This window comes from Parambassis ranga, chromosome 9 (genome assembly GCF_900634625.1).
Source record: "Parambassis ranga chromosome 9, fParRan2.1, whole genome shotgun sequence".
Taxonomy (NCBI): domain Eukaryota; kingdom Metazoa; phylum Chordata; class Actinopteri; family Ambassidae; genus Parambassis; species Parambassis ranga.
In genome coordinates this window covers 559,927-584,949 of record NC_041030.1, presented here as the reverse complement: position 1 = coordinate 584,949, position 25,023 = coordinate 559,927, and the positions used below count along the sequence as shown (strand labels likewise).

General features: G+C 42.2%; 3 protein-coding genes across 5 annotated transcripts; 2 read left to right on the top strand and 1 right to left on the bottom strand.

Annotated features, from left to right (window-relative positions):
- Positions 1-9,502, bottom strand: syn1 (synapsin I). 2 transcript variants are annotated; one of them, XM_028415001.1, is made up of 14 exons: positions 9,256-9,502; positions 8,579-8,904; positions 8,072-8,129; positions 7,398-7,489; positions 7,095-7,251; positions 6,910-6,999; positions 5,213-5,275; positions 4,969-5,111; positions 4,809-4,883; positions 4,625-4,727; positions 4,396-4,545; positions 4,059-4,128; positions 3,469-3,970; positions 1-2,726 (listed from the first exon to the last, which is right to left on the bottom strand). In XM_028415001.1, the coding sequence occupies exons 2-14, from the start codon at positions 8,890-8,892 to the stop codon at positions 2,591-2,593; spliced, it is 1,953 nt and encodes a 650-aa protein (XP_028270802.1). In that variant the 5' UTR covers positions 8,893-8,904; positions 9,256-9,502; the 3' UTR covers positions 1-2,590. The 2 variants fall into 2 exon arrangements, with proteins under 2 accessions (XP_028270802.1, XP_028270803.1); XM_028415002.1 differs by having other exon boundaries at positions 1-2,688.
- A 3,386-nt stretch (positions 9,503-12,888) lies between these two features.
- On the top strand, positions 12,889-16,626 carry vgll4l (vestigial like 4 like). 2 transcript variants are annotated; one of them, XM_028415376.1, is made up of 5 exons: positions 12,889-13,076; positions 14,501-14,624; positions 14,899-15,154; positions 15,673-15,754; positions 15,866-16,626. In XM_028415376.1, exons 1-5 carry the CDS (start codon positions 13,010-13,012, stop codon positions 16,165-16,167), a joined length of 831 nt encoding a protein of 276 aa, XP_028271177.1. In that variant the 5' UTR covers positions 12,889-13,009; the 3' UTR covers positions 16,168-16,626. The 2 variants fall into 2 exon arrangements, with proteins under 2 accessions (XP_028271177.1, XP_028271178.1); XM_028415377.1 differs by lacking the exon at positions 12,889-13,076 and adding an exon at positions 14,004-14,424.
- A 2,811-nt stretch (positions 16,627-19,437) lies between these two features.
- On the top strand, positions 19,438-24,645 carry slc20a1a (solute carrier family 20 member 1a). Its single transcript, XM_028413737.1, has 11 exons — positions 19,438-19,562; positions 20,331-20,933; positions 21,049-21,189; positions 21,291-21,376; positions 21,853-21,949; positions 22,731-22,850; positions 23,116-23,325; positions 23,410-23,884; positions 23,971-24,156; positions 24,241-24,325; positions 24,405-24,645. Exons 2-11 carry the CDS (start codon positions 20,582-20,584, stop codon positions 24,558-24,560), a joined length of 1,908 nt encoding a protein of 635 aa, XP_028269538.1. The 5' UTR covers positions 19,438-19,562; positions 20,331-20,581; the 3' UTR covers positions 24,561-24,645.
- The last annotated feature ends 378 nt before the right edge of the window (positions 24,646-25,023 follow it).

Below are 25,023 nucleotides of genomic sequence, written 5' to 3'. Positions count from 1 at the left end.
GCATTATGCAGTATCTTATTTTTATTTAAGACCTCAGCTTTCTGATTTTTGCACATTTATGATATTTAAATCTGGCAGGCATTGACTGACAATCGGTTTCACTCATCTTGACAATGAACAACAGTGCATTTAGACAATAAATGCACAAAAAAAGAAGACAATGTACATTCACAGTCCAATATATCTAAATAATGTAAACTTTAAAAAAAATCTGTGACTATCAAAAACATAAATATAAAATTACTTGTTTGCAGTGGTATCAGTGGAAGGAGATGCTATGGCAAATAGTATGTCCTAATATGGCCAAGAACTATCATCTAACCAACTGTGCTAACTGTGACAGCTCATTTTAATAAATCCTACACCCATTCAATTACAGCTTTTATCTTGACAGTAGGCTGTGCCATGATAAATCTAACAATTGTGTAATGACAATGAATTACTGTTTAACATAAAAATGAAGCTCTGAATCACTAATGTGTTAGTTTGTTAACTCTACAAGACCCAGTTGGTAATAACTTGTAGAAAACAAATGATGCACATACAAAGCAATTGCAAAAAAAAAAGATTTTCAAAATAAGATCAGAGGCACACATAATATCAACGCGCACAAATAGCAGCAGAGGAGAAAGGTGAGAAGCTGCATCACTGCTCTGTACAACACATCTATTTGGTTTGACCAGTTACAGAACAATATTCACACACTTATGCACCACTGAGCACAAGGAGTCACTGTGGCTACAAAACAGACAGAGAAACACAGGCAGCATGGAGAATCTGCAGGGGAACCAGCACTGTATATGTTTTGGCTATTGGGTCTTCTCTAAAAATCATGATATTGCCGTACTACATCAACATCTTAAAGCACTCCTTCTGGAAGACATTTTTGGTGCCTGTAAACAGAACAGCTAGGATTTTCAGAGTAAAAAAAAACTTTGTCAAAGTCTAAATCTACTGCAGAGGAACATCTGCGGTTTGCAGAGTTTTCCCTGTCTTTATTGTATAGATGGACTAAATAAATATAACATTCCTTGGCTGAGTATGCTTTAAAGAATGGCCTCTTCTTACAGACTGTACACCTGTTAAAAATCCGACAAGAGTATATGGAAGCAGAAACTCTGCTACACTCAACAATACAGAGTCTAGAAACCTGGCACAATTTACTGTACAACCATTACATTCAAGAGCTGGTTTACCTTCTCATTACATTGCTTTAAAGTTAAGGGACCATGAAATAAAACTAAATCTATTTTTCACTAACTGTACCTGAACAGTTCACCCTGTCTACGCTGTATCCCACTGCACCACAACCTGTCACAGACACAGCAGCACCCCAGAGTAGGAAAAGTGATTGCTTTGTCAAGTGACAGATGAATAAACCTGATAATGCAGACATTATACATCAGCCCATATCACTGTATTCAAGTATCATTTTGCAGAGTGTGCAAACGTATGTAAAATAAAAATATGCTATGTCAATAAAATGCATGCTTTCCCTCACTATTTAAAACAACCACGGTAAGACTGTACTGGAAGACCCTCACCCACACACAAGTGTCACGATCAATTGGACATCCCTGAGACAGCTCCATTTGATTTGACTTTCTTGTCTGTGTAAGGCATGCTTTTAATGTAAAGAGCTCTTTTGGGCTCGTTTTTAATGCGACAAAAAGAAATTGGAAGAAAAAGTGGAAGCAACAATAAACTCACAACACCTAGGCTACTTCGCTAACTAATTTAACTACATGTGACACAGTTACAAGCGCCAAAGTCTGGGGTTGGAAAATGCAGCAATTGCCTCCTGTAGACATGCATCTAATACATCACCATGAGCACTCAGGAGCTCAAACAGATCTAACACTGGCTAACACTGAACATCCTGTGTGCAGCTGAGATGAAAGAGGCACTGTACAAAAACTATTAGGAAGGTGCAGGTCATTAAGAGAGAGACTTTTTTGAAAAAGGTTCTTCCAACCTATACTTGATACAGAAACGCTGTATTTGTGACATTTTTAGAACATCTCCCTAGATTTATTTCTTGTTCCATTTTGTTTGGATAATGAAAGCAGCTTAGAGTGTAACTGCATTTTCTTTATTGTTCATGCCATAATTCTACATTTCTGAAATGTCTTCAAACTATATCTGTGACGTGACCCTCTCTACTAACTTCTGTACAGTCCCCTTATTTTTTAACATGAAGACCACAATGACTTTACAGCACCAACAAACGAGTGTGAGCAGTGTTGTGTTGTTTCTCTTTTTTTGTTTACGTGTTCATGCAAATATAGGCTTTTGTGCAGTGCACACACTGTTTGAGTAGATGACTTACTTAAGCTTGAGGCAAGACAAGGAATGTTTTAGACATCAGTGCCTAACTGTGTTCTACCGTTGTGTTCATTTTAAACATTTTTAACTGTTTAGGCAGTGGGTGTTTTGTGTCTACATTTTTTTTTTATCAGGCTCAATTAATGATGGCATCGTGTTGGTCCTTGTTCATGGGGGAAGAAGGGATCTGTCCTTCAGTTAGGCTGTCCATTTTTCTGTCAGCAGGAGGGAGAGAGGAGGAGAGAGGGGAAGAACTGATGCTGTCTCAGTCAGAGAAGAGACTGGCAAAAGATTTGCGTAGATTGCGTATGGTTTCAGCTTTCACCTCGTCCTGGCTAAGGCTGGCTCGTGGAGTTGGGGTTTCTGGAATGTTGAAGGTATTGGTAAGAGACTGGGACTTGCTATAAAGAGAGGAAAATGGCAATAGAGGAGAAGGAAAGGCTATTAAAGTCATGCAGCAAACCCGGTGGAATGAAAAGACTGGAGCAAGGCAAGACAGAGGAAGAGAGGGTGACAGGTGGGAAACAGCTCAGTAAAAGATGATAAAAAGCACCATCCTCCTCCGGGGTCATTCAGTATCACCTTATCATCTCAAGGTGACATTGATATGACATGAATGACTTTTCTGGATGCAAAATGATGCATGTTTTCTTTCTGAGATGGATGAGTGCTGTGTTTCCTTAATGTGTGTCCTTCTTTATGTAGTAAAACGTAATGTATTGACCACTGACATACACGTTTTTGCAGTAAAAATTTCAAAATCATAACATGTTTTTCATTTGCCAGCAATTGTCACTACATATGACAATGATGCCATAAGTATAGCACAGTGCCAGTGAATACATTTGAGAGTAATCCCGTATTTCTTTTATACAATTTGGAAACCTATGTTTCAGAACACTGTCAGTATGCTTCTGCTTGTTGTCTGTATCTCAGTCTCTCTGAAATGTTATGTGTGAACCTGCTGCTGAAAGACTAAAAAATGCAAGATTCAATAAACATAAGCATTCAGGGGGATTATTTGTTGATGAAGAGGTCTTCCATGTGGCATGCATATCTTGGTGCAAGCAAAAAGTAAGACAGGCTCTTGTGTTCCCATCAGCCCACACATGAGATGATGCAAAACTGTTTGCAGTTACTTACTTTAGTTGTGGAGAGCCGCTAACAGCCGGGCTGTCCTGACTGGGCTTCTGTGGGGGCTGAGGTTTTTGTTGCAGAGGAGGTCGTCCTCCTGGGCCACCCTGGCCTTGAGCAGCAGGTCGCGGCTGCTGGGTGGTGGGTCCTCCAGGACGACCTTGCTGGCTGGGGGGCCTCTGTTGCTGTGACCCGCCTTGTGACTGCTGTCTTGGGGGGGGCGGCCTCTGCTGCGGTGGTTGTACACCAGGAGTCTTCTGGCCTGAGCTGCTTGCAGAGGCTTTTTGCTGCTGTGTTACAGACTGCTGCCTCTGAGCTTGAGGGGATCCCCCCTGGCTTCGTTGAGGAGAGCCCTGACCTGGTGGCCTTGGTTGGGCTGCAGGTCCTTGGTTAGCCTTAGCCTGGGTGCTAGGGTCACCAGAAGCAGGGTTGCCCACAGATTGCTGGGGCTGTGCAGGAGGTTGGCCTTGAGGTTGTGGGCGCTGAGATGGAGGGCTTTGCTGAGGACCGCCTATATGAAATAAATAAAGCAAATAAATAAATTGTGTAGAAAGCCTAACAAATAGCTTGTTTAACTTATATATAACATATATTCTTACCTTGAGGGGAGGGGCGCTGTTGAGCCTGTGGTACTCGGGGCTGTGAGACAGGCTGAGGAGACACTGCTTTCTACGAAACATTTAGTTAGAATGGCAAAAATCATCCTTTAAGTATATCTAATGTTAAAAAACATTATCAAAAAAGAACACATTACAATAGTAATTGCCTTTGTTCAGTGAAATCTTTATAACACCATCCAGTTCAGGTTTTATTAAAACTTATGGAAGGTAAGTTGGATAGAAATGTGTTCAGTGAGCTCACAGAGACCATTATGCATTTATCCTTGAACACTGTGTAAAGAAAGCCTGTAGTTTAGTCTGTCTGTGATGTGGGCACCTGTGCTGGCTGTCCTGCTGTGGCACGGACATGGGAAGAACTTGAAGTTTGTGGGACAGTCTGGTTTATCTTGTAAACCACCAGATCAGCAATCTGAACACGATCCTCATCCTGCTGGTCCCCGATCAATGGCATTGAGCAGTCATCCACCTATCACAACAACAGGACAGAATTAGTGGGTTCTACTTCACAAACATTAATGTCATTATACTGTCTGTTGTCTTATTACCTCTATAATGTAGTCCTTCCCATCTTTACCATGTAGAGCCTCCACAGCACAGATATCCAGCCCTCCAAAGATTTCAGCACAAGAATCCACCCACAGTCTGTACCTGCAATGACACATTAAATGGAGATATTACAGCACAATGAGGCATTTGCAATTTGAATTACATTGAAGGATATGCTCTTACTTGTCTGACATGGCCACCTGCTCAAGCATAGATGAGCCAGTGTTAGTTTTCCAGTTGCCAGAAATTGATGTTCTCCTGTAGATTAGTATAGAAAAATGTACTGTACACATTTCACATGATGTGGTGGAATGGAATGCTTAGGACAGCTAGTTTCACTCACATGTAAGCCTTGTAGTTGTCACCAATCTTCTGGATGCGGACGTCATACTTAGCATCAATGAAGGGCTCAGATGTGGCATAAGTTTTGGTCAGTGCCACAACACTAGCAATATCTTGAAAATCATACTGATTGTCCACTTTCACCTGGAGGAGGGAGAGTCCAAATATGAATGTGATTTTTAGGGTCATACTGTAATTTAGAAAAAAACAATAAATATAGAAATAAGTAAATATCTGAGCAGTACCTTTCCCATTCCTGAGTGAGCATGGCCCATCTTTACCACTACAGGAAACCGTGGGGAGGTAATCTGTAACAAGGACATTGTCATATACACAGATGTCTACTATTGTTGCAGTTTTAGGCAGTTTCAATAAAAAGGGCCAGATTTATTTATTTCTCCAGAAACTGGAGAATATATACTTGTATATTGCTGAAAGCTAGCTAAGTACTGTAAGTCTGTGCCAGCAGGAAGATAACTGCTCTGCTGCAACATCCATCCATCACCTGAACCTGCTTTGTCCTGCAGTGTGGGGTCACAGGGGGCTGGAATTCCAGCTATCTACAGGTGGTGGACAGGTCACCAGTCCATCACATGGCAACATACACTTACATACAAACAACCATTCACACACTCACACCTACAGGCAAGTTAGAGTCACCACTTGACCTAACAAGCACGTCCTTAGAACGTGAGGAAGCCGGAGTACCTGGAGAAAACCCACGCAGAAAGGCCCCAGTCAGAATCGAACCTGTGAGGCAACAGTGCTAACCACTGCACCACCATCCACCCTTCTGCACAGTGCTAACCACTGCACCACCATCCACCCTTCTGCACAGTGCTAACCACTGCACCGCCATCCACCCTTCTGCACAGTGCTAACCACTGCACCGCCATCCACCACCATCCACCCTTCTGCACAGTGCTAACCACTGCACCACCATCCACCCTTCTGCACAGTGCTAACCACTGCACCGCCATCCACCACCATCCACCCTTCTGCACAGTGCTAACCACTGCACCACCATCCACCCTTCTGCACAGTGCTAACCACTGCACCGCCATCCACCCTTCTGCACAGTGCTAACCACTGCACCGCCATCCACCACCATCCACCCTTCTGCACAGTGCTAACCACTGCACCACCATCCACCCTTCTGCACAGTGCTAACCACTGCACCGCCATCCACCCTTCTGCACAGTGCTAACCACTGCACCACCATCCACCCTTCTGCAACGTGGTAACCACTGCACCACCATCCACCCTTCTGCACAGTGCTAACCACTGCACCGCCATCCACCCTTCTGCAACGTGGTAACCACTGCACCACCATCCACCCTTCTGCACAGTGCTAACCACTGCACCGCCATCCACCCTTCTGCACAGTGCTAACCACTGCACCGCCATCCACCCTTCTGCACAGTGCTAACCACTGCACCACCATCCACCCTTCTGCAACGTGGTAACCACTGCACCACCATCCACCCTTCTGCACAGTGCTAACCACTGCACCGCCATCCACCCTTCTGCACAGTGCTAACCACTGCACCGCCATCCACCCTTCTGCACAGTGCTAACCACTGCACCACCATCCACCCTTCTGCAACGTGGTAACCACTGCACCACCATCCACCCTTCTGCACAGTGCTAACCACTGCACCGCCATCCACCCTTCTGCACAGTGCTAACCACTGCACCACCTTCTGCTGTGACAGTCTCAGTCCTGGCACTGGTATGCACCTAATTAGAAACACACCAGTATAACACATAAGACGAGACAGATTAGTATGGCCTCAGCTGCTACATAAGATGGAATATTGACATGGAAGTAAATTACACTGCAAACATTGCTTGTGATGAGGGTTGACCTGTGAGTGGGGTTGTTGAGCACATTCATCAGCACAAATGAAACTAGGGTGGGAGGGAAAGGAAGGGAGCTCACCATTTCTTTGTGGTTTGGATAGTAAACTTGCTCGATCAGTGGGAACTCCTCTGGGCCAAGCTGCTTGTGGAGTCTGGACATCTGAGCAAACTGAGGCCAGACATAGTTTGCTCATAGTTTTAGTATGTTTAAGAAACAGCTCTGCTTTCTGGTTTTATATGACGTCATTGATATAGGATTCTTACCACCCATGGCTTGTCACAGAAATTGTACACAGAGTGCAAGGAGTTCACACTCGGCAGTCCTGCGTACTGCAGTCCAATCACTATGTTCCGGTGGTCTCCATTCTTGTCCATGCTGAAAGCATGCTGTCTGATCAGCACAAAGTCTGGTCTAACAGATCTAGTGCAGAGGAAAGATGCAAAATAATAAACTGCATTGTAAAACAAGCGAAACCAGTTCTGATTCATGCCCAATCAGGCCAGTGAAATTTCAGCAGAATCTCAAATGTGGAGCAGCATTATGAAAAATCTTAGCTATTTACTTACTTAACAACCTTATGCCCATTTCTGATTGCATCGATGTCCACGCTGTATGTGCCTGTGGCGTTGGCAACCAGGTTGATTTCAGAGAACTCTGCCTGAAAGGACAGTACCAAGGTCAAACACCCAAAGCACCACAGTGATCACAATCAGGGCAGGAATGCATGAATGACTATTTCTAGCAGCCAGGCACAACAAAATGTCAGATTTGTCTGAACCATCATAAGCAATAGTTTTATCTGTATGATCCCTACAAGTTTGCGTCACACAGTATGACTTTGTGCAAACTAAAATATCCATCTATCCATCTTCTGAACCCGCTTTGTCCTGCAGTGCGTGGTCACAGGGGGCTGGAGCCTATCCCAGCTATCCAAGGGTACACCCTGGACAGGTCCAAACTAAAATATATTTTCTGTTAATCAGGTGGCGAAAGAAGGCTCACTCCAGTGCAGCAGTCCCAGTTCCTATCCATTCTCATTCAGTATTGAACTGGGCATTCATCATTTCAAGGGCACCAGCAATTAATACAATTACCTTATTCAACTACAAATGCGATGCTTTAATCAATAGAGAAAAACATTATTAAATCACAGGCTGTGAAAAACCTTTATCTCCCTTTGCACCTGTGGTAAAAAGGAACAAACTGAAATAAAGCAAGCAGTCCCAAATGTTACACCCACCTGTTCTACCTTGATGTCAAATTCACCATGGACCTTCCTTCCTCTGAAGACCTTCCCCCTGAATGTAAGACAAGCAGCTGAATTGTGACTGTATTGAGGCACAAACATGTTTTCTTTCACTGCAACTGGGAGGTGCTACCAAGTTAAATCCAAAAACCTAATCTAATAATGATGCATAGTGTGGGCCGGTAATAAAGCTTGGATCAGAAAGTACCTGCATCATCATACCCAGTGTACAGATTTGCAAACATTTTAATGTCAGGCTGCAACAGACTACATGATCGTCAAATGAAAATGGCTTCTCTGCGCTGGTGTCATGGCACTCTCGGCGTACAAACACAGCTGCAAGGTGTCTCTGATCTGAGCAAGAAGCCCACGGCAGTGACACCTGACAGTCTGCCTCTCGGCACCGGCGGAATCATATGACCTTCCAGTCGTTACAGGCCTGTGGCGCCCACGGATCGGCACACATTTCTGTCTAGACAGGGCAATGCGCACTGCTCTTACCAGTCGGTCTGCTGGTCGTCAATAACCAGGAGGAGCTTAGCACTGCTGGAGACTCCTGCCCGGTCCGCTGCCTCCGATAAGGTCGCAGCCGCAGCAGCTGTCGTCTGTTTGACAGCGTTGGACAGTGACGAGAAGAACCCGGAGCTTCCGCCTGCAGCCTGGGGCTGGCTGGTGGACTGGCGCCTTTCTGTCGGCCCGGGCGACACTGCGGGGCTCTGCTGCGGCGGGTCTGGGCGTTGGAGGTCGGTCATGTAGCCATTCGGGAGGTTGGACATGAAGTTGCTGTCCGAGAGTCGTCGACGCAGGTAGTTCATGATGGAGATTTACTGAAAAGGCGGAAAGAAGGTCCAAATATCGTCCAACTGACTGCGGGTGTTGATGTTCACTAATAGATGAATGACAAGACGAAACATGGAGCAACGTTCCCTACAGAGAAACAAGCCCTGTGTTGGTACAGCTTTTAACACTAGATTACAGTCGTAAGGAATCGTGACTGTAGCTTAAAGAAAAGGAAAGCCCCACAACCTGCTGACAAAAGCTGAAATAATTATTTATAATAATAAACCGACTGGCAGAAATGACATTTTGGACATTTCACGACGCGGGTTCAGTTAGTAAAGGCACATTTCACTGTAGAATGTGCAGAATGTGCCATAACAGAGCATGATGGAGCCTACCTGAGGGTGTCCAACTGCTCCGCCCAGCGATGCGCTGATGGTGTCAGATCTCAGAGTAAAGGCTGTCTGCAGGGGACTGTCATGTCCTGCAGACCGGCGCGTCGTGCATCGGGTTCCAATCGGTAAAATAAGGAAAACTACTGCTGTCCTTCCTGCATCACCGCCGTTCTTCCCCTCCTCAAGCCACGGGTTTCTCAGTCTGCCCTGCGTCACTCCCAGTCACTCCCAGTCGTCCTGACAGCCAGCCTGCGAGTCCCTGCGGTCAATCTGCTGAGCAAAGCAACATTTCCGGGGGCTGCTTTTCAAAAGAAGAGCCTGTTGCAGGATGCAGCGTGCAACAAATCACAAGGAACAACGTTATTAAATTGGTTTTCTTTGCTAATGTTATATGACACAGGGTTTTGGTGATTAGTCTTTCAGTTTAACCCATGGGCTACTTGGTATTAGTAGTTCCAACTGCGTGGAGCAGCTTCATGTGCAAAGTACTAAAGTACTTTATTTGCAGTGCAGTAACAGCAGTTTTCTCTTGTCTCATCTGGACCATGGTTATAAAGGTAGAACTTGATTAACCACTTACACAGACTGTGTATAATATGTATAATAATTTGTCTTGTAAACACTTTTCTTATTCAACATGACATCTAAGAACACTCTGCATCTGAGATAACCAAAAGAATGCATGGGATATAATTAGTCTAATGGCTTATTCTCCTTTTTTATTTTTCTTAATATATTGTCTGTTCAGTGGCTACATTGCTTGCAGGTCTTCTCAGTGCTTCTTAAAGGGGATACTACCTGACTTCCTGTGTGCTCTGCCTGGATTTGTCTGACTTGATGCAGCTCTGGGATGGACTTTGAGGGTGGTGCTGATGAGAGCAGAGTGACAGGGGCAGTGCTCTCTGTCAGACATGAGCCAGCTGTTGACTCAATGGAATACACATGGGTGTTGTATATGGGATCCTGCTGGCTCAAATAAAGAAGCAAGGTCACACATACTGCATCATGGGATTTAAGCTGCTCACACAGTAATAAAGTTACTGCTGATTTGATGTTGATGAAGATTCTCAGTCATCCAGGTCATCATACGTAGAGAAGATTGAAGCAAGGCGTCTGGACTTGTAGAGTTTTCTAGAAGACGTTTCGCTGCTCATCCAAGCAGCTTCATCAGTTCTAACTGTTTGGTGGGAAACATGGTTTATATGTGGTTACAGACCTATGTGGGTGGGTCTGGGTAAAACTTAAAAAAAAAAACTTAAAAACAATAGCACTAAATGTTTACATACTTACCTGTGATGTTCTGGCTGACTGGGCCAGGTGTGTCTAACAACTGGCTAACGACTATGAAACTGCATGTTTGTATGTGCAAACTTCCTGGAATGGATGGAATCACTGCATTGTATGTGGTAGAAAGATGATGTCTGAGGCCACCACCTCTGTTAAGGGAAGGTTTTTCCAGCTTAACATAGATGGCTTCCTTGACTCCTCTTTCATACCACCTTTCCTCCCTGTCTAAAATGTGAACATTGTTGTCCTCAAAGGAGTGTCCTTTGTCTTTGAGGTGGAGGTGAACAGCTGAGTCTTGTCCTGAGGAGGTGGCTCTCCTGTGCTGAGCCATTCTTCTGTGGAGTGGTTGTTTAGTTTCTCCAATGTACAGATCAGAGCATTCCTCACTGCACTGGACTGCATATATCACATTGCTGTGTTTCTCCCTGGGAATCTTATCCTTCGGGTGAACCAGTCTCTGTCTCAGTGTTGTCATAGGTTTGAAATGGACCGGGATGTCATGGCAACACAGTTAGATTATATACAGACTGTATATATACTATATATACAGCTGGGTGAAATCATTCATGCTTAATAACCTATCACTTTGGAAAATGCTGCTGTTCAGATTAGATTCGTTCAGTTTGCCGAATTGTTTTAAGGTGATTTATTGATTGATGGTCATGTTTATTTCTTCCTGAATACACATCACTTGTGACTATGGTGCAGGTGGAAATCGTTATGATTCTGTCCTTGATTTGTTTTCTGTTTAGTTTTCATTCCTGCCCTGCCCTCCTGTGATCTGTGTTGGTAATTGTCTCATGTTTCCTGTTTTATTTAAAAAAACCTGTGTTCCCTTGTATTTCCCTGTGAGTTTACTTCCTCTTGTTTCCCTCCCTAGTGATTACATGCCCCACCCTAATGTGTCTCACCTGTGTCTTGTTACCCTGCTGTATTTAAATCCTGTCCTCCCCTTTGTTCTTGTTGGATTGTTTGTCCACCCTGTGTCGTCTCTGGCATGTTCCTCCTAGTCCCTGAGTCCACCTGTGTATTCCTGCCCTGCTGTCCTCCCTTTGGCTTTCCCTGTTTGAGTTTGGTTGGTTTTTGCTTCTTTTCCCTTTGTCCTAATTTTTGTACTTTGTGGATTTGGTTTGTATTTTGGCTTTTTCATTATTAAAAGTAAACTTTTAGTTGAACCTCAGACTGTTCTTGTGTCTACATTTGGGTCCTGTTAAAAACTACCTCACACCTGACAGAAATAACTCAAAATATATTGATTATGGATATTATAAATAACACATTGGGTTGCTTTTTGTTGAAAATCTTGTATTTTTTCAGCTTAAGAGCAATGTAAATTCTGTAAGTACAGTAAAATGGAAAAGTGATTTCTTGGATCTCACAAGCATGTGTGTCACTTATATTATATATTTATACTACCATGGAGTCCTTGCAATTTTATTTTTTTCTTTGCACATTGACTTCCATCCTTGCCATCCCAGTGTATAACTGAAGGGGGCAATGTTGAGCCTAAATAAATTTCAACATAATACTTTCATGCATGTAAAAAATGAAATACCTTCATATGATTGGCTGGCTGTTATTTCACTTCAAACATTATTACTAGTGCAGTATTGGGGACATTAAACAGTCGATATATCAACAAAACCTGGATTACTTAAAGGATGTTTGTCATTCTCATTCCGTTATTGTGCAAATACATTATAAAACATATTAATTGCAGCTTAGTTGATTTTTTTTCCCAGCTGGACCAGCATCATAGTATCTGAATGAGTGGCCTTCACAGATGTGGCAAAACTCCTCAGTATGCCAAGATGAGATTGTTCTCATGGCAGCAGCATTTTCAGGACTTAGGAGTCTTTGTCTGGCCATCAACAAAAGCCTTTGGATTACTAGTGAAGCAGGCTCAGAGTACAGCTGCATGCGTGTATGGGCAGGTCAGTGGAATGACTGGAGCCTCGGTGGGCTAAGTACTCAGAAAAATGCAGTTTGGTGAGATTGCAGATTAGGCGGGGGGGGGTCAGGTGCTGACACTTTACAGGGTAACAAAAGACACACTTCACTTAGGGCACTCTTTGGAAGACGTCTAATAAAATGTGAACATGTGAACAGCCAAAAATGATTTTCTGGTCAATTGTGAATAATGTGGCATGATGACATTTAGCAGCTTCCCTTTCTGCTTTTAGAACAGGCCTACCTGTGAGCACATTCCTCCTACAACAATAACAATGCTCAGATAATGGTGGCTTCCTATTGGCTTATGTGGCAGCCAATCTGAATGCGGGAATGAGTCACACGGAGGCCACTGTGCCTATCTACACTCACCTGATACTTTACCTGGCTGAGCTCAGACCCAGCATTGCATTGCCTTTCCAATACAATCTATAACTGAGTCTCATTGTGTGCTGTAAACTCTGGCAGTCACGGTGCTCCTCTGTGTTTGACTTCTCTCAGAGACAATCAAGTCAGAGTCATGGCTGTGGCTAATTTCCAATACATTACTCGGATGAGCAGTGGCTTCAAGGTTTACATTTTAGAAGGTAAGCTGGTTTCATGCTTTTACTTTTATTTCCTGTTGCTTGATGACAGGGAATGCTTGTGTTACCCTGTTTGATATCAGCTATAGCTACCATTTGCTATCTGTAACATATTTTCTAATATAGATGTACGTTTGTGATCCTGACCTGATACATGATCTATGTTTTTGTATTTATTGAGTCCATCATATTTATGCAAATACAGCCTCAAAGGGCAGATCCAGATAATGACCAAATTAAAGATAAATAGCAACAGGCAGAAACATATACTCTGGTTTTTACTAATCTATTTAGGAAATCTGCTTAAATGAAGAACAAAGAACATCTTAATAATGCTTATGGCCTTCCAACGTCCTAAAGCCTGAGCTGGGATTGTGTAGACTGTGTCCCTTTTGGATCTCACAATTGTTTTATTAAATATAGCGACCCAAAAGGTCAGGCAGCATATTCTCTTTGCTAATAAGGAAGAAATATCCATGCCCGAGGCATTAGAAAATCAGCATAGGTGTGGTTATACCTGCCCCCTCCACAATAGCACTAGAGTGTTTAGGCAGTAGGAAATGCAAAACTGGAGTGAGCAGAGTGTGAAAGCACATACGTTATTTGTTTTTGTCTCAATGCAAAAGACACAATTACCCATTGTTGATACAGTAACACAACACACCTTGTTGTTTCCTTTAAGGCACAAAATGGTTGATTTGAATACAGTCTAAAAGTCCTGTCGTCCAAATGCAACTAAGCATCGAGTGAGACAATGGCGTGCTTACATTTTCACACAATGCTGTTGTTTTGACTGTATGTGTGACACAACTGCCAGATTCAGATAAATATATGTTTAAATTAAGTTAAGTTAATGAAAAAGCAGTTTTTATAAAAAACACTAGGATGCCCAAATTATCTTATTTTAACACTGCAATGACATCATCAGCTTCTTCTTGATGTGTTTTAACTTGTGTAATTGCAAAAATCCAGTATGCATATGTGTGAGTGTGTAGTCACCTTGATGGCCTTTTCCCACATGGGTGCCACACAAAGCTGGGTCCTCAAAATCTTTATAGATTGGATGTTTGTCACCCTTGTTCCCTTCTAAGCGTGATAGGGCTGAATGCCAACATTATGCAGAAAAACAACATTTACCGTTAACATTGAATCAGCTGTGTCATGTTCTAACCCTCACTCATCAGGTAAATCAAGTTCTGCAGCTTAACGGAGTTTACGATTAACGGTGACAAAAAACATTTTCCCACGAATAGTAGTCATGCAAGTTGATGACATGGATCAAAACAAGCTCTTACTCATCACCAGTGCTACAACAACGTCAATCGTGTAAAATCATCATTGAGAGAATAGGGTAATTGACCTTCTAGATGGGTTTGTTTTAGCAAATGAAGTTTGTTTGGGCCTTAATATTTATTTTTCTTTCATAGGTCAACCCCACCAAAGAAGTGAGGACAGATACAGGCATATGACAAATGACCGCGCTCGAGCCCCAGCCGTCTATCCAATCAAACGCAAGCACAGCCACGAGAAGGGTCTAACTTTGGAAGAAAGGTTAGTGACACAAGTTATTCATATTCACAATGTTTGCAATCAAAGTTCACATTTTACATGAATCTAACATAGTCTAATCTCATCTAATCATTATCTATGTCAACTGCACTATTAACATCTCACTGCACTGTGCCTTGTATTTTGTGTGTGCCTCATTGTTGGTACATTTTTTACACCTTATATTTATTCTTTATGTTTAAGTTCTTAGTTGTTCTCTGTATGTCCAGCACATATAGCAGTTTTGACAATAAATCTGACTAAATTCATGCTGCAGGCGGGAACGGGCCATAAGCAGGAGCAATGTTAAACTGGCCCAGAGAACAGCACCAGCTCCAGCCCCAGCGGTGTTCACCAGCATAAAGACTTCCACAGCTTCCCAGAGTCCAACACCTAGCCCCACCAGCCCTCTGTCTACTCATGTGTACTACACACCAGTCATGGATGAACCCCTTGCCCTTATCAAGAAGCCCAGAAAAGACCCTGAAAGTACTTTGGAAAACAACAAAAGCACTGCTACCAGTCAAATCCAGGTAATTCAGCAACAACCATCCTCCACACAAGCTGATTTAATGAAAAAGCGCACATAACCATAACTTGCCATAACTACGCCATAACTTGAGAAACATTGTAGGACAGTACAGTATGTCCCTTTGTAGTCTAAGAGTAGCTCCAGGCTAGCCACAGCTGTAGACTGCCTCTCATCTGTAGCCAGCGAATCTGACTGCAAAGGCGTTCTAACTTCCAAGTGTGTGTGCAGGCCTAAGCTTGTCTGAGCTATGCAATCCAGCCGGATTCAGGAAGAAAATGTGAGCAATGGAGTGAGGAATGCCATCAACAAGACCAAACAGACTGCTTTCTCACTGGGAGTGATATGGCTCTCCTAGGCAAACCTAACCAGTTTAATCAGTTTTCAAATCATTTTCAAATTAAACTGTTACTCTTCTAGCTAAGTAGTAGTTATTAGCAAACAACAAACAGTAGCAGTAATACACACATCAACTCCTCTGTGCATGTAATCTAACAACCCATGAATTTATTTTTCATTCAGATGCGTCCCTCTGTGATCACTTGTGTCTCTTCATTAAGAGACCCCTCTTGCAGATCTGACGTCCACAAAAGCCACTCATCAGGTCAGTCTCACATGAATCAACTCACACACCAGACGGTCATCACCTACACACATCAGCTCCTGACTCACCAAGGAGTGTATTTGATATGTTCATTCATGCTTTCTTTCACAGTGATTTCAAAATGTGACTACAACCATGTCCTGGAAGAGCATTTCCAGAGAAGCCTTGGCGTGAACTACCAGAAGGCTCGCTCCCAGCAGCTCTCCATCAGTTTGTCTGTTGACGATCACTTTGCCAAGGCTTTGGGGGACAAGTGGCTGCAGATTAAATCCAAGTCTTCCTCCTGTTCTTCCACACCACCCAGCAGTCCAAGCATTACTCACTCCCCCACCTACAGCCACAGCCCAAATTTGCGCCACAAAGAGTCCACAAGCAGCTCATCGCCCACTTCAAGCCACTGGTCTGTTAACTGAAGCACACCAACCTGATCCTGGTGGAAAACTGGACTTTGTGACTTTTAACATTTCACTTCAACCAGCTCTGCTTGTCTATGTGTGGAAATGGCAGCGCTAGTGTTGAGAGAGCAAGCTAATCAATCCAGGAATGCTGTCACTTTGGATTTCTGTGTGTATATATATTCAAACACGATACATACACAACGATGCAGACAAATGTAGCAGGAATGGGGACATTTTGTGTTATGGTACATTTCTATACACTGCTTGTTGATAGCATTTAAAAAACTGAGATACTGTCAGCCAAGTAATCCTTTACATTTCTCTGATTTGTGTCATACAATTATCACAAATTTATTGTATTTATATGTTGACTTGGGTTCCTTGTAGTGTAAATGACTAATCTGCTGTATAATATTTCACCTCTGAGCTGTAAACTAAACAGACTTTTTTAAAAAATAAAATTCTTTAAAATGGTTTTTGGGTGTGTGTTTGTTTATTATCATTTGAAAACAACTGACCAAAAAATATATTTAAAAAGAAGCAAAGCACATCGTAAAACTGAAGGTAGACAGTGCAGGGTGGTGTACCAGACAGTTTAAGTAGTGAGTGAGTCAGAGTGAAATGGACGTGTGAGCTCATTCTGGACCTTTTTCCCTGTGAGTCTGAGAGAATGTAGGGAGCATGTCCCAGCAGGCACTCAGCCTTGTGTTCTGACATTCCTCTCTCCTGAGAAAATGACTCTGTAAGATCCTACAGATCCTGTTTGGCAAGGAATAGGAGGGAGGGAAGAGGGGAAGCAAGGGTTGGGCTTACACAGGCCTGAGTACGAGCCATGCTCTTCAGTTACTTATTTGCATGTTCTGTCTTGTCTAATTTTAAATGTGAAAGGCCACATTAAAAAGAATCCCTACAAAGCTCTTTGAAATTACAGAGCTGGGTAATTTAAAGAAGTGAGAATTCACTTTCTGAGAAGAACATTTTGTAAGAAAAGACACAAAATGTTCTGTTCAGTGATAAAAAAATGAGTTCTTACGTCATTAGGGGTTCAACAGTAACAAAATGTTTAAACACATCGTGCAGCAGAAGCAAACAGTGACCAAGCTCCTGATTATTACTTTTCCTCATTAACTCACAAACTGGTATTTCAACATTGAGCACTGTCGTCAGCCAGTGTAACCTGAACAGGGGCATTGATGCCACCTAGAGGCCCTTAGCTTAGTGACAATGTTAACTCTTTGAAGAGTTAACATTGTCACTGACAAATGGTCTCATGTTGCAGGATGAACAGCACAAACAGCTCAGCTCTTGTCCTTGAACGAGAGCTTTTGATCGACAAAGACACTTTTAGAGAGCCAAGGAGGACAGGAATATACCCATCTAACGACTAGGAGGCAACTGCACATCACTCTTCGTGGATCCACCACACATCTGTGAGCTGACAAATGTTTTCAAGGGTGATACCAATGTAATCCATTATAAAGTTTATGTGTGTGACAATGCTTGTTAAAATGATGCATCAGATACTAAAGACATTTATTTGTTTATTGAACATGTCAAAGTTTGTTTGGGAAAAAATAAATCTATGAAGCTGCGGAGTACTGTTCTGTTCCCTGTAAGGAAGATGAGGCATGAATCACACAGATCAGCCTGCCATGAGAATATCTACAGAAGAACTTCTCATGTAGCTGCAAAACAAATGCACACTGTTGGGCAAAGCAACGATGTCAGATAATTACAATCCTGAATACCTCAAGCCTCTCAGAAAACATCATTTAACTCAGGACAATAGTAATTAGGTACAGCCTTACAACACCAAAGATTGGACAAACCTGGGAAAATTCTTTAACTATGCCTGTTTTGTCAAATGTCAGATGACTATCAACAAGGTGAGGATCTCTGTGTAGACGATCAAAAACACAGCGTTAATCACATGAGAAGATGATTACATAAAATGGCTGTGATGTTATGTCTTGGTTTGCGCTCTTTGTTCACATTCTTCAACTGATAGCACAAATGATTCCATAGCAAGTGAATATGAAACAAACCCTCTTGGAGTGGTATATCAATCAATCAATCAATCAATCAATCAATCTTTATAAAGTGCCTTGAGCCTGACCAAAGCGCTTTACACATATATTACAGGAAACATTATTTTTATCAGTAAATGCATATATCAGCACACTAAATAGTTTTTTTCAGGAGATGAGGAACTGGGAAAAAATGTTATAACATGGACATTGAGACAGTAAACATCAGTATGTAATGCAGCCGATAAAATAAGTGTGTGAACAACATTCTGGGTGCACAGTTGGCTAAGTGTGGGGTGTTTGTGACACTAATGCTTAGATACTCGTGCATGTGCTCACTGCTTCTGCTACCTTCTGGTCACTAGAGGTCTTTTCAGTTCATTTGCCACATGCTTTAGAGGGCAAAAGATTCCACACAGCTGGCACTTGTCTGCACCGGACACACATTCAAACTCCTTTATCCTACAAGGGTTAAATTAATAAGTAATAAAGAGGAACTTATCAGCAGATCTGGAGGCACTGTAGCATTTCAGAAAAAAAGGCTGTTCTGCTGACACTTGAAGTGCTGTTTCTAAGAAAAGTGACTATTAGTGGTGAATATTAGTGGTAGATCAGTAACACAGGTTCACATTCCCACATTTCCTCAATGAACTGCACACTGGAGGTGATTCTTCATTATTTCAATTTTCTGTGATAAAGACAACAGATTGTAGTGACGCCAATAATATTCTAGTCATCGTGCACATTACTCTCTAATACAAACAGACAGAACATGCTACATTTGACCAGCAGATGGCATCAGAGTGATGGCCATGTTGATGAAATAGAGGCATCTTGTGCAGTCATTTTAGATTTTATGTCAGCTCCATTTTTACATGTAGTTCACAAACTGTTACTGTCATAGGTAGACTGCTGCATTTATTAAGTCAAACTACTGGCCTGGTATAATAAGTTAAGTGAGTGCTGTACAGATTAAAAAAACTCCACCATAAGCGCAATGTGATCTTATGTTTGTTTTTTTCTTTAGGAACTAGAAAAAGATATATTTAGGCAAAACAATAGACATTTCTGCTCCGCGGTGAAAGATAATTTGGGGATAAGGTAAAGCAACATAATCAGCACACAACTGTAATTATTCTTTCCCCTCGCAAAGCTAAACATTAGCTCCTGTGCGGTTGCTGTCTCGTGACCGGAGTGGAAAGGCGTGTTCTCACTAGCTCAATATATAAACCAACCTCGATCCAGGAGCACCCAAACGCAGCAGGCCGCTCAACTGCGCCCCTCCGTCAGCCTGTCACCTGTCACTGAGGCTGCTCGCACCTGGCAGCAGAGCGCAGGGAGCGCGCAGGACTCTCCAAACACGCACAAACTTTGGCCTCTTAGGTAAGTGCCACTTTATTTCTAGCTGTCAAATCACGGTCTCACTGTGTTTTTCATTGTGCTGTTTCTCTGTTTGAATTATGCAAGAGCAACTAAGGAGATTAACTTACCGCTTTTTTCCATACTGCTGTTCAGACTGAGTGAATAGGCCGCTTATTCGCAGCGTCAAGGTCTCGTTTTGAAGTTCTAAGTGGATTTATCTGTGGTGTTTACGATGCAGAGTCTGGAATTTTAGAGGCTACTTTAATTATGCGAAAGTAAATTGTGCACCTCTGGATTGATTACAATGCTAGATTTCATTAGATGGATGGATTTATCCTAAATCTTAATAAAACACCACAGGAGACTAAACACACGTAAAAGAGCAGCAAACTGGAGTGACGACTGCAGAAAGAACATTCTACCGTGACATAGAGAGACTGGCCATAAAAAACTAGTTTTAAACTTAGTAGTATAATCAGAAGTATCCTGAAGATTTTTCTGTCTTTGTCATTCAATTACATTTTGATTATTACAGCTCACACATTTACTCTAACATCCGTGATATGTTGCTAAACTGTAAACTTTCTCACACTGCTAGGCTGTAAAGAGGCAATAAACAAATATACAAATAAAACGCTTCCCTTCATCATTCCCCAGTAAATACCTGTGTAAATCATGCATGGCCACCAAATGCTAGCTGTTAATATGTTAATATGTAACTCAGCTTAGATTCTGTTCCTGTGAATAATAAGCAACAGGCTAACTCATGCACTTCTGTGTTTTTTGCAGCACACTTCATCACAGGGCTCACCTCCAAAATGGATGTCTCTCTCCCCTCCATAGTCTGTCATTTTATTTTGATACCTAGGAACAAATCCTCTATAATCAGCTAGCACTAAATTTCACCTTTTCTTTTCAATAGCACTTTGTTAGCACAGAACCACCTTTTTTCATAGAGATTAATTTATAAACAAACATTACCTCATAAAGCTTTGTTAAACACACACATTTTTTGTGTAAATAACATTTTATTGCAAATAATGATGGATTCACCTACACTCACAACCCTGGCGGCTGCCACCACCGTGGTTTTGGCCTCACAGTCTGACATGTCAGGCTACTTGTGGCTGTTAGTGCTTGGCTTTGTAATTGCCTTCATCCTGGCTTTCTCTGTGGGGGCCAATGATGTGGCCAACTCCTTTGGTACAGCAGTGGGATCTGGGGTGGTCACTTTGCGGCAGGCCTGCATCCTGGCTACAGTCTTTGAAACAGTGGGCTCAGTGCTGCTGGGGGCCAAAGTCAGTGAGACCATCCGACAGGGTATTATTGATGTCCAGATGTACAATGGCTCAGAGCACCTCCTGATGGCAGGGTCAATAAGCTCCATGTTTGGTAAGCACTCACAGAAATGACACTGTAATGTCCCAAGATGCATGCATATAACGCATGCTGTTTGGGTGGTTTTCAGAATGTGAGGACAAGCCTTGTGTATGTTTTTGTACCACAGGCTCTGCCGTATGGCAGCTGGCTGCATCATTCCTGAAGCTCCCCATTTCTGGAACCCACTGCATTGTTGGAGCCACAATTGGATTCTCCATGGTAGCCAGAGGTCACCAAGGGGTTAAATGGATGGAACTGCTACGCATAGGTGAATATATGATTTTTCCCCTACTATTTGTATACATGTAAAGTGTAAAATACAAGCCCAGATAAAAGGTGATGAATTAATTTCTATCTGTCTGTCTATAGTGGCATCCTGGTTCCTGTCACCTGTGCTGTCTGGCATAATGTCAGGAATTCTCTTCTACTTTGTCCGCAAATTCATTCTGAACAAGGTAAGTAATGAAGTAATAAACTGAGGTCAGTTTATTGTTGTTAAGATTCATAAAAAATCATCAGTGGTGGAAGAAGATATCTGATCCACTATTACAGTAAAAAGTTAATTAGTTAAATTAGTCCTGTGCAACCTGCATATTTAAAGTTTTAAAGTTTTTAAAAACTTTAAATAGGTTAAAGTTGACAAAGGGAATTAGTTTCATTAATTCTATTACTCAATGGGGTAGCTTCCATGTGACTTTAACATTGGCTAACTTAGTATGTCATACGAACTGGAAACCACAAGCTTCAGGCTCCCCAGCAGCTTGTTGTGGTTCTGCTTTGGATCTGATTCGTTGAAGGTTCATCCAATCACCTGCCAAAGATTCTTACAGGTCCATTACTTTTTTAACAGTTTCCAGGGGAATTTCCCAGACCTGGCAACTGGGGTTCATAAGTAGTTGTACATATGACCCAGACACATTTTATTCTACAGACTAACCCTGTACCCAATGGCCTGAGAGCCCTGCCTATCTTCTACGCCATCACTATGGGCATCAACCTCTTCTCCATCATGTTTACAGGAGCACCACGTGAGTGTCATATTTACACAGTATTCCAGCAGCTGCTGAAATAAGATTAAGTGAACAAATGTCACAGGATGCATGGAAAGCTAATAAGCTACAAATGTAGGCGACAGCATGAGACATACAGATCATACTCAGCAAGAAGCAAAGGTTTGTCCCTAGAATATTCGTTTTTACAGAAGGGCTCAAAACTAAAACAGAAATAAAGCAAGCACACACATTAAGTTCACTGAGTGTGGGCCAAGGAGTAACACACCATAACTCCTGCTTTCCAAAAACGACACATTACTTTACACAGCCTACACTATGTGACCTTTTATTTGTCCTTAAGCTGCTGTAGCCTCAAGGATAAACAGGTAAGTTGGGTTTATTAGGGGCAATTCTATAGTGTCATACAAACCTAATTAAACTAAACTTAATTTCAGCACTAAAAGATAAACAGTGACAACATTTGAAGAAAAGTGAATTTATTAGAAGTGTCCTGAGTTGGGTGAGTAGTATTTTATCACTGTGCTGCAAGGCTTGTCCCTTTCTCACTATCTGATTGAAGGAGTTTGTACTCTCACTGATACTCTTGTCTGTAATAACATACTGAACGTTTGGAGATGGCTGTTGGAACATGTTGTATCATTTTTAACATATCCAAAGCAGACAGGACATTATGTTGTTACTTAGAAAAATCATCACGTTTCTGTCATGGATTGCAAGAAAGAATAACAGTTCTGCTTCTGATACGCAGGCCTCAGTGCACAGTAATACAGAAGTTGTTCCTGTCTTGTGTGCACAGTGCTTGGGCTCAACAAAGTGCCATGGTGGGGTACACTGTGCATTTCTCTGGGTTCTGCCTTTGTCACAGCTTTGGTTGTCTGGTTTATTGTGTGTCCACATCTAAAGAAGAAAATCAAACGTGAGTAAATCTGCCATTACCAACTTCATGCTTAGTATTTAAAATGTATTTTTTGTTGTTGTAAATGTATAGATTGCCAAAATGACATTTCACACAAATGGTCTGGTATGCTAGCAACAGTCTCTTTAGAGAAAACAGACCACATATTGCTGCAGTCAGATTTATGTGTTATTATCATGTGTAATAATAAACAATGGTGCATCATTAACTTGTAACACAAAATATTGACATTGCTCGCTTCTCTTATTGACTATAATGTATTTAGGAGAAACAGCTGCTGCTCCATGTGAAACTCCACTGATGGATATAAACTCAGGCAAACTTGCCCTCAAGGAGCCACACTCTTTACATCACAACCCTCCACCCCAGGCCACTCCAGCAGAAGGTCAGAAGGTGGCTTTTAAACTAGGAGGCTCAGAGGAAGCTGACTTAGACAAGAACGACATAGAAACCAAGGATCTAGAAATGAGCAATGGTGAGAAATGACCTGATGTGCTATGAGAAGAACACACAATTAACTATGGTCACCAGTCAAATTGTAGTAAATGATTTCTTATAGGTCTGAATGGTACTGTTGGCCCCATGATGATCACTGATCCCCACAGTGGACGGTCTCACACAGTCCACAAAGACTCTGGCCTTTACAAAGACCTCCTACACAAACTCCACATGGCTAAGGTTGGTGAGTGCATTGGTGATAGTGACAATGAAGAACGGCCCATCCGGAGGAACAACAGCTACACCTCCTACACCATGGCTATATATGGAATTCAAGGAGATCCTAAATATAAAGATGTGGACACTGGGCTGCAGAGACGGTCAAGGGTGGACAGTTACAGCAGCTACAACTCAACAGTGAGCAGTGGGAGTACAATCCAGGATGGAAGTGTGACTAAAGAAGAAGCTGGCTCTGTCGCCGCTCTGGCAGAGGATGAGCTGGAGGTCGACCATCCAGCCGTCTCATTGCTGTTCCAGTTTCTGCAGATCCTCACAGCCTGTTTTGGATCGTTTGCTCATGGAGGGAATGATGTCAGGTAGGGAAGGATGGTTTTCCTCTGTGGAACTGATGCTGTATGTGTGATTATTCTAATGATTTATTTTTAACATTTTTTGTTACTAGCAATGCTATTGGCCCACTGGTGGCCCTCTGGCTTGTGTATGAGAGTGGCTCTGTGGTGTCCACTGCACCCACACCTATGTGGTTGCTTCTGTATGGTGGAGTGGGAATCTGCGCAGGACTCTGGGTATGGGGTCGGAGGGTGATCCAGACCATGGGTAAAGACCTTACACCAATAACACCCTCCAGGTAAGCCACATATATTTATATACATTATATAAAGCTCAGGAATTCAGAGAGTTCAGAGTCTGTCAACCTTTTCTCCCACTATAGTGGATTCAGCATTGAGCTGGCTTCAGCAATCACAGTTGTGGTTGCATCCAATATCGGCCTTCCTGTCAGCACAACCCATTGCAAGGTGATACAACTAAGACGCAGTACAATTCTTGAACCCAGTGGCCCATCAGATGATAAACTATACCTTTTTGTTACCACAGGTGGGGTCAGTAGTGGCCGTGGGATGGCTGCGCTCCAGGAAATCAGTGGACTGGCGTTTATTCAGGAACATTTTTATTGCCTGGTTTGTTACAGTTCCAATCTCTGGGCTCATCAGTGCTGCCATCATGGCTCTTTTCATATATGCCATTCTCTGAAGTCCCCACTGTACAGCTTTAATGTAACTTCACTGATAACTGATGTTTTTGTTCGACTGTTAATAAATATGTTCTGTGTGTTCTATGTCAATGATTTATATTATATCATGAAGCATAATTTCCAAAGCAAGCCAATTACATGTCATAAAATATGTAGGCTCGCTGTTCAAATACCCTGATCATTGTGATTCCCTTGTATATTTGTATAAAATATTTTGGATTACAATCAAATAATCATGTTTTGACAAAAATGGGTAACAGTTATACTATGGTTGCTTGTTTGGTTAATAAAACATAGAATTGCCTGTCGTGAGATTTTACTTCGCTCACTGATAGATATTTTCTGTGCAGTGATGGGTTAGTAAAAATAACAAAAGTAAAACACCGTTCTAATATGTCTTGAAATATAATTTTCAATAAACCTATATTACTCTGCTGCCACCCACTAGGTGGTGCTATTGCT